Raw genomic sequence first — 14831 nt, 5'->3', positions numbered from 1 at the left:
AGCCCAGGTTGAACTTTTTGATCATTTCAAAACCACATATATAATACAGCTCACAATATATTAACAGCAAGTATAATAAAAAATAGACAATCATACTAAAATCATTATTACAAACTCAATTCAGTACAAAAAGTCAATAGGTTAAATATCAATACATCCAATTCAGTATATTAAACAGGCTCACCGCTGCCACCAGACTCTCAAACATTGTTCCATATCCATGCTTTTAGGGCTTTCAAAAGGGCCAATAGAGTAGGGGCCAACTTAAGTTCTGGGGAATGACATTTCAAAGGATAGGTAGCAAGGTAGAAAGGGATCTCTTTCCGAGTCCTGTCAGATGAAATTATTTAGTAGACAGTACCTGTAACATGCCCCTCCTTCAGATTCAGTGAGACAGGTAGATATAACAGTGGAGGTGTAATTCCCTCAGATACCCTGATTCCTTACCATGTAGGTCTTTATAGGACATTTTCAGCACCTTGAATTGCACCTGGAAACACACTTTAAAGGCAGTCCTATGTAACGCATGTGACAGTAATATTTGGTAGGTAATTGGGGAGTGAGTGACTGAGAACAATGTGTCCTGGTCCAAGAAATGGTATTACTGGTAACCAACACAAAACTGCATAAAGGCCCTCTTTGAACAGGAGTCTGGAATTCAGGAGGATGTCCAGAATGCACACAATGTTTGGGGCTGTGCCACCGCATTATAAGAACAAGAGATGATAAATCCCTAGAACCAGAAGTCCCCAAAACCTAAAGCCACTCAATGTAAATAGAGTTAAGCTGAAACCTGTTGCTCCCATCCAGACCCTCACAGCTTCCAGTCATCAAGTGACAACATCAACAGCATCTTTTAGTTTATTATGGACAGAGATGTTAAGCTGAATATCATCAGTGTACTGAAGACGCTTACCCCATAGTGATGAATGATCTCACCCATCAGCTTTATGTAGATGTTAAACAGGAGAGGGGAAAGTACCAAACCCTGTGGAATCCTGCAAAGCAAGGACCAGGAGCTTCAGACACAGGGAAGGAAGAGGAGAATCAACACAATACAGGCCCACCTATCCCTAATCCCTGAATCCAGTCCAGAATGATACCATGGTTGATGGTACCAAAGGCTGCCAAGAAGCCAAGAAAAGAAAGGATGATGAGTTAGCCTCATCCCTCTCCCAGCAGAGGTCATTCAGGTGCCCTTTACCATTGTAAATACATGCCAGTTGCCAAGTGTCAAAAAATTGTTCACATGACTATGGCAATATTGTGCCAGTTGTAAAAAATGGTTGTAAATCAAAGACTACTGTACATTGGAACTCCTATATTTCTATTTAAAACTTTGAACCGTTCAGTAGAACTATATTAATGCTTAATTATTGTGGTATTTCAGGGGAGAATACACTTTGCAATTCAAGGCTTCCTATAACGAGAGTGCACTAAGCAGTCCAGTGATCAAGATAAATGTTTTACCTGACTCGGAGAAACCTGTACGTTTAAATATTACATATGATGAGAATGCTAGCTTTACTGCTGGAAACACTTTTCCTGGTGAGTGCTTTAACATTTTTTTTATTTTCTAAGGATAACCCATTAGAAAGTTGGAATGCTTTTTTCTTATCTTTTATTTATTTTTCAACAGAATATTTTGAGCCATCTTTTAAAAGATAGTTTTCTCTGTCTATGTCATTTTTAGGTTATAAAATGGCTGTTTCTCTGTAGCTTAACATAGCAGTCTGCTGGTGTCTTGGTGCTAAATGCTGTTATATTGAATTATCTGAATTTAGGCTGCTTAAAAACCTTTTTTTTTTGGTCCACAGCACAAAGTGTATTGAATATGATAAAAAGATTAGGGGTAGGCCTATGGAAAGAAATAAGAATTTTCAAGACCTACATTGAAGTAGTGCTAAGAACACTTTATAATCCGATATCAAATCTAAGACTCCAAACTCTGAAAAGCAATTATCTGTAGGTATTAGGAATATTGTTTCTCCATTTGTACCTTGCCTTACTGAATTTGCAGAATACAGATTACTCTCCCATTATACTTCCATTGGGAATATATCTTAATATTCCATTCTTCTTTAGTGTAATCCTACCAAAGTTAAAATTATTCTAGTCTATTAATTACTTTTGGAAGTAACTTACTATTATTCTTTTCAGTTTTGTTCAGCAATTGTTCAGCAATTCAATTGTTTTTATTTGCTTCTGTAGTCATTTCTTAGTGATCTAAATCTCCAATCCAAATGAATTTATGCATCCAACTGGTAGCCCAGTTTATGACTAGCTACTAACAAAGCCCAAGATTTATGAACATATCCCTTGTAGAGAACCACAGGGGTAATTTTGGAGAAATTGTTCAGCAACAATTACAAAAACTTGTACAGCAGTATGCTTTAAACCCAAGAAATCAAAGAAGACTTAAGAAAGAAACTCAGATTGGCTATTGTCTGACTCAGGAATATAAGAGGGAAGAAAGAGAAGATGCAAATGGGCTTTAAAATTTTATTTCTATAGCCCAGGGGTATCAAACTGGTGGCCTGCAGGCTGGATACATCATGCACAGGCTCCGCCCACCCTGGCTCCACAAAGGCAAAAAAGTCATGATATGTCACAATACGTCACGTGACGCAGTCGAGTTTGACACCTGTGCTATAGCCTTTATCAGTAAAATATAGTTCCAGTCAAAATGGGGAGTCAGTTTCATGGTTTGGTTTAGGTTGAAGTGCTGACATCAGTCTTGAAGCCTGATTGTATTTTCCTTTCTGTTCACTATAAAAAGTATTTGTCCTATGATCCTGGGCCATGGCATTGGATGCTTTAAACCACTGGATGCTTTGGCACCAATGACTCGGTAAACCACTTAGAGACGGCTATTTTGAAGCCATATATATATAAGTCTAAGTGTTATTGTTACTCTGGATTATGGCACTAGATGCTTGGCTATGATGTGATGTCATTAAATGTCTGGAAATATGGTAATGCAATTTTATGGAATGTACATCATTATAGTATCCATATTAGTTTCTTACATTCTTTGACATGTATTTCTGACTAGTAATATTTTACTTCAGAGTTTTAATTTGAAAATTAAGTTTAGCAACATGTGCGAAAAACATTTCTTTCCCTGATGCAGATTTCATGGTTAGTGTTATTTCTGAAGATGGCACCAATATTAAAAATATAAATCCACGAACGATTTGTATGAAAATCAGGGAAAAAGACAGTGATGATGTAAGTAACAGGAAACAGTATGTGCAACAGATAGACAGATACTTTACGTAAGCATGCAAATTTAGTTCCATTTAACCTCATCCATCAATTTATGGATAACTATGTTATTTTTCCACCATATCAGATGTTTCACATTATTGCCTTGTTCAGTAATACATAAGGTTCCAATGCATTGGTTTCACTATACTTAAAGCCCAAAGAGGTTAGAGATGAGATTACATGAAGAATCACGTCACAATTATCTACTTGGATCATGAGATAATTTTATAAGCGCTTTTGAGTTTGAAATATAATACTTTTTAGTAGGGGAGTCCAATTATCGAATTTATTCAACCGAGAAGTTTGACTAGTATCTATGGTTTATCCTCTCCTATTGCTATATCCTCATTAATTTTAATAGTTGTATGGATTTGTTCTGTATGCATTTTATTTTACACTTTTTTAAACCTAAATATCAACATAATTAACATTGAACTTTGATTTTTTAAGATAGTCCCTTGATTTGTTTTTGGCTAAAAAGTAAAAACAACAACAATGAGCTTCATTTATACTATATATACTCTTTTTTTAGATTCCTCGTTTTAAAAATGTCTATCATTTTATTAAGATTTTCAGGGATTCAAAGTAACTTAATTTAATAAAATTAGTTTTAAATGCCTACATATATAATGTGGCTTTCTCTAAAACCCTATCTTTTTTCTTTTTTTTTAGTTTGCAACATTTGAATGTACCAAAGCAAGCAATGACAAGGATGATGGCTTTTTTTCCGTCAGGTTAACAAATAATGTTGTTGTGTTATAGTAATTCTAATATAATGTTGCTTAGAAAAAACTATAATCAACTTTGTTTTAAAATATAGTTTGGTTTGATATCAATAATTTCTTTTTATTAAGGTTGAAATTCATATTGCAGGTATGTTTTTTCCCTATCTAGGTATTGATATGTTGTCTGTTAAATACCTGTGTCTAGTGTTTCAAAATTGAGAATATACATGCAAAAATATAATTTTATTTGAGATTAATTAATTAAAGCATATTGATGTCACGAATGACATAATAGAAAGTTTAAGGGCTGAGAACTGACAATTTCAGGAATGGGGTATAGCAAGTATTACAGACATTAAATGTGAGGACTCCATTTATTTATTTCTAATCAGTCTGAGTATTTCTTATTTTCAGACTGAATAAGATATATAATAAAAAAGTTAACTTCAAAAAATTGATTTTGGTTCATTTGTTTCAAAGAGTAACAATGTTTTACTTTAATAATGAAAAATACTGAGAATTTAAGTATTGTAAATTTTAAAGAAATACTAACATTACTGTTTATAATTTAGGAATGAAACAGTTCCAGTAAAAGTGGGCAAATACAGCATCCATTTTGTATTTGTAATTGACAAAACAAATGTTCTTAACAGTAAACAGGTGAGTTTTTGAAATAATACGTAAAAATGTGTTTTACATTTTTAAAATTCTATTTTATTATTTATGTAGTAAAATTTGCCCAACTATAAGTTTTGCATTGATTTTTATAACATGCATAAATAAATTTTATCTTTGTTAGATTCAGAATTAAAAAAGTGTATCAGAAGAATCATCTAATCAACTGACATCTTTGCTGATATTAGATTTCTTGGTCCAGGACAGGGCTAAAAAATAATAATAATAATAAATAACAACTTTACATTGTTTAATGAGGCTGCTAGATTTAAAATTGGCTGTCAGATATCCAATGGTACCACTTGTTTCAATTTTTTATCAAAAACTGTAATGAAGCCATACAGAACTGCTGATTGTTCTCTATCAGTGACAGTTTATTTTTTTTATTTTTATTTTAATTCCATTTATATCCCGCCCTTCTCCGAAGACTCAGGGCGGCTTACAAGCTTAGCAGTAGCCTTCATTCTATGTATATGCCTGCTTATTAGGGCTTTCATACACCCCCCAAGCGGCATTATTACAAAGTTAGCTTAATTGCCCCCAACAATCTGGGTCCTCATTTTACCTACCTCGGAAGGATGGAAGGCTGAGTCAACCTTGAGCCTGGTGGGATGCGAACCTGCACTAATTGCAGGCAGCTGGTGTTACTTAAGGAGGCATTAGCCCACTGCTCCACCAAGGCTCTTATACTCGAAACAGTTTAAACCTATTGCCCCTCCCTCTCTATCTGCATTACATGATATTAAAACAGAGGTTGTTAGTTGTTGACATAACTGATATCTTTGCTCTGTGAGAACTACTGGCTCTTGGCTTCACATAGTTGAATACAAAATTGCTCATGAACTATCCAATTGGACCTTTCTTATACTGTGATGAGGGGGTGTGCCATAAGCTTCATTGTGTAGAGAATATTTCCTATATGCAAATAGGGATTGTTAATTTTGTAAATAAGGCCTTTTGTTTTGCAGAGAGTTAATTTTAATCACTAAGTATTAATTCAGCTATCGCCCTTCCCGGCCCTGCCTTTTATTGGCACACGTTTGAATTCTAGCAAATATGTGTCACATGCATTCTGGGCCAAAGGATCAGGACTTGTTTCAGTTGGATTTGGAGAATTTAGGCTGGCAAAGTAAAGAAGTTGGGATTTTTCTATGGCTTGATATGGATTGTCCTCCTGTTTCCAGCATTATCAGTTGACATTATCAGAGGGCAAGACTGTGTAAGCGAATAGGGAAAATAGAAATCACTATAAGATTCCTTACATAATTTAGTGTCTGTGTTTGTCTATTTGTTGATACCGTAGCCCTCAACTTACAACTGTAGTTAAGGCCCAAATTATGGTGTAACCATGCCGATTCTTAAGAGATCATCTCGTGATCAATCCAGTGTTATATTTTTTGGAGCATTAATTAAATACAATGGCTATTAAGTAAATCTGTAGTTTTGGTGAGCCGTGATAGCACAGTGGTTAGAATGCAGCATTGCAGGCCAATTCTGCTGACTGCCGGTTGCCAGCAGTTCAACAGTTCAATCCTCACCTGCTCAAGGTTGACTCAGCCTTCCATCCTTCTGAGGTCGGTAAAATGAGGACCCAGATTGTTGAGGGCAATATGCTGACTCTGTAAACTTTAAACGAAGAAACCAGTCTTGTCAAAGATTATCTGTAGTTTTCAATAAGTTACACAGAAGGTCATAAATTCTTAGCTGGGCATGTTTCTAGTCCATTGCTATCATGTGAAACAGTGAATAAATGCTAATAACATTCTCAGAAAATTATTTGAATGAGGGAAGTTAGTTCATGCTGCTTTTGTATGGCCAGTGATAAAATTTAGAGATGAATTAATCAACTGTGCCACTATTTTCCGGGATATATGCTTTGTGATTTTAAAAAAGCTGCAAAGAATCAAAACATAAATTCAGACTAAGTTACTTAAGCGTTGTGAAGCATTTATTCTAAAATAGGTTACAGTGTATTTTAAGCAAAACAACAAGCAGCACAATTTCAATAATGAAATAGAATTGTAACAATCATAAAATTGCCACACCACCTTTAACCAAAGTGGGATTAAACTTTAAAAGTTCAAAGGATCTAGTTCAGGCATATTATTGAAGCATGATTACCTCTTTTTGAGAAGAAATTCTGTGATACTAGTGTAGTAATACATTGCCAATTGCTTCATAGGTCCAAACTAGAAAGGAGTGAAATATGACAAGAATATGAATGGGTACTTCTACAATTAAGGCTAATGTTGTTAATAAATTTCTATATTGTACATTAAGTCTCTATATTTTGTGTTTTTCCCCCTCAAGATTATAATTGATGTGGTGCCAAATCAGCCAGCACTGTTGCAGCCACAAACTTTGCCACATACTCCTGCTGTTTCTAATGTTCAGGAGGTTGACAGTCGGACCCTTGTCAAGAACTTGACTTTCATTGTAACGGTGATTAAACTGAATTGTGGTTTAAAATGGGAGTTATACATACACACACACACTCACACACACACATATACAAATAGCAGGCAAGATCTGTATCAGATTCAGAAAAATCCAAAATCAAACTAGGTCAGTTTGTTAAAAGTTTTTAAGCAAGTCTTTCTGAACCAACTAGAATTTTCCAAACCTTCATGATCACTATGACATTTTAAGGAGCTTTTTATAGAGATTTTACATCTCTATAAAAAGATTGTTGTGTTGTTTTGCAGCTCCATACAGATATGATACCAAGATAGAGAGAAAGAAGAAAAAAATCCATTTTTGTTAGCCTACATCATTTAAGCAAAATATTATTTGAAAGGATTTGTTAAAGTTTTGAAGGATTTGCTGAGAGGAGACAAAGAGAAGATAAAATAAATCAAGTTCGAGGGCATTATTTAAAGGGATTAAAACCAAGATTATTAAAAGAACAGGGAAGAGTTTGCTTATTTGATCAAGGTCAAAATAAATATGCAGTTATTTTTGCAGTCCTAAATGGACTTTTGCTGCCTAGGAATGAGTAATGAGGCTTTAAGATTTTTTACAAAATTTAAGAGATGAGTTATGGAATCTAGACAGCATTTGTTGTATTTTAAGAGATGGTGGTACATTGCCAAAATTGTTCGTAAATTTGATGATTAAGAGGAAAGTTATTTACTTTATTCTACTTTTTTCCTTTTCTGCGCTTTGCTTTTTTATTTTTCCTTTTTATATTTAGATTCTATTTTTATTTTTCTAAGTATGATATTTAATAATAATAATAAAGTTGGAAGGGACCTTGAAGGTCATCAGTCCAACCCCCTGCTCAGGCAGGAAATGCTATACCATTTCAGAAAATGGCTGTCCAGTCTCTTTAAAACTTCCAGTGTCGGAGCATTCACAAATTCTGGAGGCAGGTTGTTTCACTGATTAATTGTTGTAGGTTGCTTCTCTCTGATTAATTTCCAACCGTTGCTTCTTGTCTTGCCTTCATCTATTTTCTCTGTTTGGTTGGGTGGCCTATGGTATACACCTATGACAATGTCATTTTCCCCCTTTCATATTGACCCAAATGCATTCAAGACAGTTTGTTATGCTCTATTTCTGTAGAGATGTAGTTATTTTTTATAGAGAGAGCAACTCCACCTCCTCTTTTATTTGGTCTGTTTCTTTTAAATAATTTAATAAAATGGTTTAAAAATTATAATTTTCATGTTAAACTCAGGATTTTGCAAACAGTCTGAATGGTGTTCTATAAAATTCAAAAAATTGTACCATAAGCAAATTGAATACAAACCCCAAATGTAGGTACATTTCATATGAGCTTTAAGATATGTATTAAGCATTTTTTAAAAAATTCAGTTCTAATTCAAGTGTCTTCTTAATTTAAGGATAAATACAAAAACCGTACCGGAACTGATTTTCATGGAAAAATTGTAGCAAAAATTGAAAGTTCAACTGAGAAAGACATTGATATTCCCCTGTTTCAGGGTAAAAAAAGTACAGTTGAATTTTGTTTTCATGGAGGAATTGTTGAAATTAAGGTGAGTCTCCTTAAATAATCTTCCAATTAATAGTTTAGGAATGGAAATCAGCAGTCTACTATGTTCACGGGCATATTATTTTCTTAATATTTACCTTTCTTTTCCTAATTTTTCTATAATTTAGAAAATGTTGTAAATGGACATGCTTCTATTGCTTAACCACCATTCAGAGTTACAGCTGCCTCAGCAAGGGTGCTTTATGACCTGTAAAGACTTTGGGCCATCATAAAATATCATGCAATACACCCCTGCAGTTACATGACCATATTTTGGGTACTTAGCAACTGGGTCACATTTATGATTGGTTGTAATATCCTGCAGTTACAATTCATGATGTTATCTATTTGGAAGAATGGATTTGCTTACCGACTGCATGATTTACTGAATGATTGCCACTGAAAAAGCTTGTAAAAACAGCTCTCATCATTGGATGATTTGCTTTACAACCATAATGATTTAGGATTGGAATTCCAGTCCCTATCAGTCAATGATTGCCTGTAACAATATTTGGGGTTCTTGGTTTTGTTCTTCTGAATAGTATATATCTGGTTCTGAGGACATTACTTTTGGGTTATTTTTAAATTGGGAGTAATAATAAATTTCAGCTGCTTATTGTTAAAAACGTGCTATTAATAACAGGTGCTGTTTATTTTGGAAAAACATTTTGCAGTTAGTATTTAATAAAGGTTAGGGTTATATACTAATTAAATGTATATTCATATTAGGTAAATATGTCTTAAATGTATAATGCAGATCACACTGTTCTTTTTCAGGATCTTGTGCTAGCAGAAAATAGTCCAGGAAGACATAAAACTAAGTATAAGCTTGTATTTGAGCCAGTTATATCTACTTCGAAACAATATTTACAACCTTATTGTTTACCCTTTATTTTTTGTAATGGTGAGTTTCACTAATTCCAACTTTTTATTTTCTAAAATTTATCTTTTTCCTCTATACTGTTTAAGAAACTATTTCTGAACCAAATGTACAGATATAGAGTAGATGGAACCAGTCTCAATAGTAGTGCCTGTGAGAGGGATGGAGTCCTAGTAGTCAATCACTTAAATATGAGCCAGCAGTGTACTGCAGCCACCAAAAAAGCCAATGCAATCCTAGGCTACATTAACAAAAGGATAGAATCAAGATCATGTGAAGCATTAGTACCATTTTATAATGCCTTGGTAAGAGCACATTTGGAATATTGCATCCAGTTTTGGTCGTCATAATGTAAAAAGGGTGTTGAGACTCTGGAAAAAGTGCAGAGAAGAGCAACAGTGATGATCAAGGGGCTGGAGACTAAAACATATGAAGAAAGGTTGCAGGGATTGGTTATGTCTAGTCTAGTGAAAAGAAGTTCCAAGGATGACATGATAGCAGTGTTCCAATATTTGAGGGGTTGCCACAAAGAAGAGGGGGTCAAGCTATTTTCCAAAGCACCAGAAAGCAGGATGGATGGAAACTAATCAAGGAGAGAACCAATTTAGAACTAAGGAGAAATTTCCTGGCAGTGAGAACAATTAACCAGTGGGACAACTTGCTTTCAGAAGTCGTGGGTGTTCCATCACTGGAGGCTTTTAAAAAGAGATTGGAGAGGAATTTGCCCAGAATGGCATAGGGTCTCCTGCTTGAGCAGGGGATTAGGCTAGAAGACCACCTGAATCCCTTCCAACTCTTTTACTCTGTTGTATCTTCTTTAGGTTTATCATCATTAGTTAATTCATTGTATGTGTGTTTATTATTGAAGGAAAAAATGAATTATTTTTTTCATCTGTAGATTATGAGAGTCAACAGCAGATGGCAATTCTTACAAAAGAGAAAGACATACTTTCACAGTCAATAAAAACATATAGAGATTATTTCGATGTTAGTGATCAGCTTATTGCTGAAATAAAATGTAAGTACTATAAGGATATTCTATTCACGTACACATAATTTTGCAAATCAAACAAGCCACATTGTTCTCAAGTAACTGATTTTCATGTTTCATCAATGAACATTTTTATGTATAGGTTTTTTATATGTTTTTAGTACAACAGAGAAGCTCTAAAGTTGATTGCACCCTTACGTATATCCCAACACATGCAGTATATCTGTTACTTGCAAAGATGATACCATTAGTTTTTGGTCATAGTACCTACTTGAAGAGCAACCAAAGCCCAGATTTACCCGAAGGACAGTCACACAGTTATATGGGAGCTAGGATCACCTACCAAACCAAAATATTGTTGCCCATAACCCATCAACTAGGAAGTATAGACAATATCTTGACAAATTTGGAAAGACCAGGCTTTTTGAAGACCAATGTATAAATCAGTATATGGATGTGGTGGAAGTAAGGAAAGAAATAAATGAATTGGTATACTGAATAATATTTGTATAAATTACTTATATTACTGTATGTTTTGTTTGATTTATACCACTTCTATTTTTTTTCTTTGCATAAAATTGCTTATTCTGAAATTAGTGATGCATATGTATAGTTCTTTTTAATAATGCTTATAGAAGTTTTTCAAAAATAGATAACAGTCTGACTCAGTTATTTCTTCTGGGTGGTCCTCAAAAACTGTCCCATATAGAATGTGTTGCAGTAATAGTAATCAAGCTGTAAGGTGACTAGGTCATGAGGGCCCCCAATCTAGGAAATGGCGCAACTGGAACACTAGGTAGAGTTGAAGGTCTTCCTGGCCACAGCTGACACCTGCTCTTCAAGTAGGAACTCTGAATCCAGGAAGACTTTCAGATTGCATGATAGTCTAGAAAGGGGGAATGCTTTGCCATCCAAGGTTAGAGCTGGAATATCCCCAGCTCTGTGTGGCTCAGTCTTGGTAGCTGCTTTTTCCATGCCAGACCAGAATAATGAATCCACAGACATTCCATAAGTAAAATATTAAATAATTCCTTTCTTTTTCATCCTTCTTAAAATACTTCACAAAAGTAAGATCTGTTATGAAGTAATATCATTAGATTTATGAAATTCACATACCATCTAAAATTAGCTAATTTATTGTTTTTAAATTCCAAAATGATAATTACTTGAATATGATGAAGTCGGAGTTGGATTAACTGAGGAACCACAGTTGATCCCCCAAACCAGGAAAAAGAATTATCAGTTGAGGGTTTGTAAAATACAGTGTTGAAAAAACATCTCTGGAATATTTCAGAAATGTTCTTAGTGGGGGCATGCAAACTAAAACAGTAGACACACTGGCTAACTTCGCATTCAACAAAATAAAATATCCTTCAGTTCCACAGTAGTAATATTCCATGTAAATTTTAGAACTGTTATTAAACACAGTAGCTGCTCTGTGTAATTTATTTGAGCATCTACCTAATATAGATATGGCCAGTTCATCTCATAAGCACACACAAAAACAGCTTTTGGGGTAGGGGGAGTGAAATGTCTGTTTTTCACAATATATCTGGCTGTTATTTTTCCAGCTTCTTATAAATTTGCTCCTTCTTAATCTAAGTCTGTTTACATTCTAGTGATTACTTTAAATGCTATGCCTCCATGATGTGCGAAATATTTCTCAGGGTCAATTTCCCAACAACATAAACATCTCATACTGCAGCATGCATTAAAGTAGCAAATAAAGGGCAAAACATTTAAGTGATGAATTTAGATCTAAATAAAATAGTAATAAAAATATGATTAAAGAGTCCCTGCATTAATGTTGAAAAAAGCAATAAAATTCCATTTTAAACCTCTGGCTTAAAAACATTAGTTTAGTTTTTCTCTGATGCTACTTTCACTAAGCAACGAATTCAACTCAACTTAGTCCAACTTGTTATGCTGATTTATTTTCCAGGCAAACTACAGGAAGCTAAAATAAAGAAGTTACAGCTCAAACATAAACTGAAAACACATCAGATTGACATACCTGAGGCCAATGTGGTATGGTCTTAATTTTCATTCATTTTTAACCATCACAACCTTCATGTAGGGTAATTATATCCGAAGAGACATAATAGGCTTCTCGTTCTTTTATACAGACAAAGTGGCCTGACTTTAATACATGTAGTCCTTGACTGCCCAACACAGTTGTAAGACACGTCACCCATATTGCCGACCCCATTTTATGACCTTTTTTGCAGCAGTCATTACATGAATGCCATAGTCATAAAGTGGCCACCACAGTCATTAAGCATGCCCTGGTCATAAAGCAAACCAGTGGTTCGTAATGAGCTGGGTTTGCAAAAAATTGGAAATAAATACTGGGTTTGGGCAAAAACGTTACAAAACACAGTAATGTGATTGGGGAGATTGCAATGGCCATAAATGCAAAGTGGTTGCCAGGCTCCCAAAGTGCAGGCATGGTCCTGCGGGAAGGGCCCAGCCATTGGAACTTCAGAACAGGATCATAACTACTGTCAAGGAGGTCCATTGTAACTTTGAACTATTCAACTAAGGACCAACAAAGTTAAGGACCACCTTTACATTATTTAACATGAAAGAACAGTGTTTAATAAGAAGTTAACCTGAATATGGAAAGAGCATAATACCTTATCTCTGTTAGGTTGCACGTCTGTTGGCCCTTGATAGAGTACTGTATCTTTAAAACTAGACTGCTCATCCAAGAGGGTCAGTTTGGTTAGTGCTTAAGGCAGAAGTCTTCAAACTTGGCAACTTTTTAAGACTTGTGGATAGCAGTGCTTCAAGAGCTTTGGGAGGATATGCATGGCAACTAAATTTTTGACTTGGAACGTTAATGGACTAAATTCACCACAGAAGAGAAAGAAAGTTTTTCAATATTTAAAACAATTCAAGATAGATGTTATATGTTTGCAAGAAACGCATATTAGGGCTATGGACCAAAAGTTTTTATTGAACTCAAGACTGGGTACGCACTTTGTTGCCTCTGCAATGAATAAGAAAAATGGAGTGGTTGTTTATATTAAAAGTGCCATAACAGCGGACTTAATTGAAGCAGATAAGCATGGAAGATACGTACTGATAGACTTGCTGCTAGAAGGCAAAAAGACGCTTCTAGTTGGACTGTATGCCCCTAATCAACAACAACAACAGGCTGACTTTTTTAGTTTACTTCATACAAAGCTTACCCAGTTGGATTATAAATCTTTTATTTTTATGGGGGACTGGAATGGTGTTATGGATGTACAGATGGATAAGGCTGGAGCTTTTAAGCGCATTCCAAGTCATGCTAGACTGCCTAAATCTTTTTTTGAAATGAAGGATGACTTGGAACTGCGAGATATTTGGCGCGAGAGATACTTGCAGGAAAAGGATTATACTTTTTATTCTGATAGACATCAATCTTTTTCGAGGATTGATTTTATTTTGGTGACTAATGATTTTTTTTTGAGGACTAAAAAGGTGAAGATTTGTGCAAGAACTATCTCTGATCATAGTCCAGTGTGGTTAGAGATTGATAAGGAGAAAAGAGACAGGTGCTCGTGGCGCGTAAATGAGAATTTGTTTAGAAATCAGAGAAATGTGGAAGAATGCAAACAGCGGATGAAGGATTTTTTTGAAATTAATATGAACAAAGGTACTTCTATGGATATGGTGTGGGATGCTAGCAAGGCATACATGAGAGGGGTGTTGATATATATGAACAACAAACATAGACGTGCTGTGGAAGCTAGGAGGAAAGAACTGGAGAATGAAATAAAGGAAAAAGAAAAGGCTTTGATTTTGAACTCAGAGGATGTGAAGACTAAGGAGGCTATTAAATTGTTAAGAGGACAATTTGATAAATTAATGGCTGACCAAGTGGCAACCAATCTGCGGTTTGCCAGGCATAATACTTTTTGTAACGCTAACAAACCAGGTAGATGGTTAGCTTATAGATTGAGGAAAAAACAAAGGGCTTCTAATATAGACAAGATTGAGCATAAAGGAAGGGTTGTGTTTCAACAGGACCTTATCAAGGACGCTTTTGTGGATTTTTATTCTAAATTATATGCTAAGGAGAAAATTACCGTATATACTTGAGTATAAGCCGACTCGAGTATAAGCCGAGACCCCCAATTTCACCCCCCAAAACTGGAAAAAGTTATTGACTCGAGTATAAGCCGATCCGCCGTTCTGCAAGCCTGAATACACAGGAATACCCTGTGTGGCCGCGGCTCGTCGGCAGGTCTCCGTTCCTCCTGCCGACCTTTGGGGAGGTTTGGGCGCCTCCCCAAACCTCCCCAAACG

General features: G+C 35.1%; 1 protein-coding gene across 8 annotated transcripts in view; it reads left to right on the top strand.

Moving 5' to 3' along the window:
- The window catches only part of SMCHD1 (structural maintenance of chromosomes flexible hinge domain containing 1), a 104541-nt gene that overhangs the window by 67983 nt on the left and 21727 nt on the right, over positions 1 to 14831 (top strand). For 6 of the 8 annotated variants that reach the window (XR_014026105.1, XM_081325135.1, XM_081325134.1 and 3 more), the window contains 9 exons: positions 1391 to 1548; positions 3134 to 3231; positions 3943 to 4004; positions 4568 to 4655; positions 6981 to 7112; positions 8516 to 8668; positions 9442 to 9568; positions 10443 to 10562; positions 12478 to 12563. Coding sequence is in view for 5 of the 8 variants with exons in the window: in XM_081325135.1 (XP_081181261.1) it covers positions 1391 to 1548; positions 3134 to 3231; positions 3943 to 4004; positions 4568 to 4655; positions 6981 to 7112; positions 8516 to 8668; positions 9442 to 9568; positions 10443 to 10562; positions 12478 to 12563 (1024 nt within the window). In the remaining 3 variants the exon portion in view is untranslated. The remainder of the gene's footprint in view (positions 1 to 1390; positions 1549 to 3133; positions 3232 to 3942; positions 4005 to 4567; positions 4656 to 6980; positions 7113 to 8515; positions 8669 to 9441; positions 9569 to 10442; positions 10563 to 12477; positions 12564 to 14831) is intronic. The other 2 variants (XR_014026106.1, XR_014026107.1) reach the window with 1 other exon arrangement.

Source organism: Vipera berus (genome assembly GCF_964194415.1).
Source record: "Vipera berus genome assembly, chromosome: 3".
In the NCBI taxonomy this organism is placed as follows: domain Eukaryota; kingdom Metazoa; phylum Chordata; class Lepidosauria; order Squamata; family Viperidae; genus Vipera; species Vipera berus.
The sequence above is the reverse complement of the archived record's forward strand: the minus strand, read 5'-3'. Positions and strand labels throughout refer to the sequence as shown.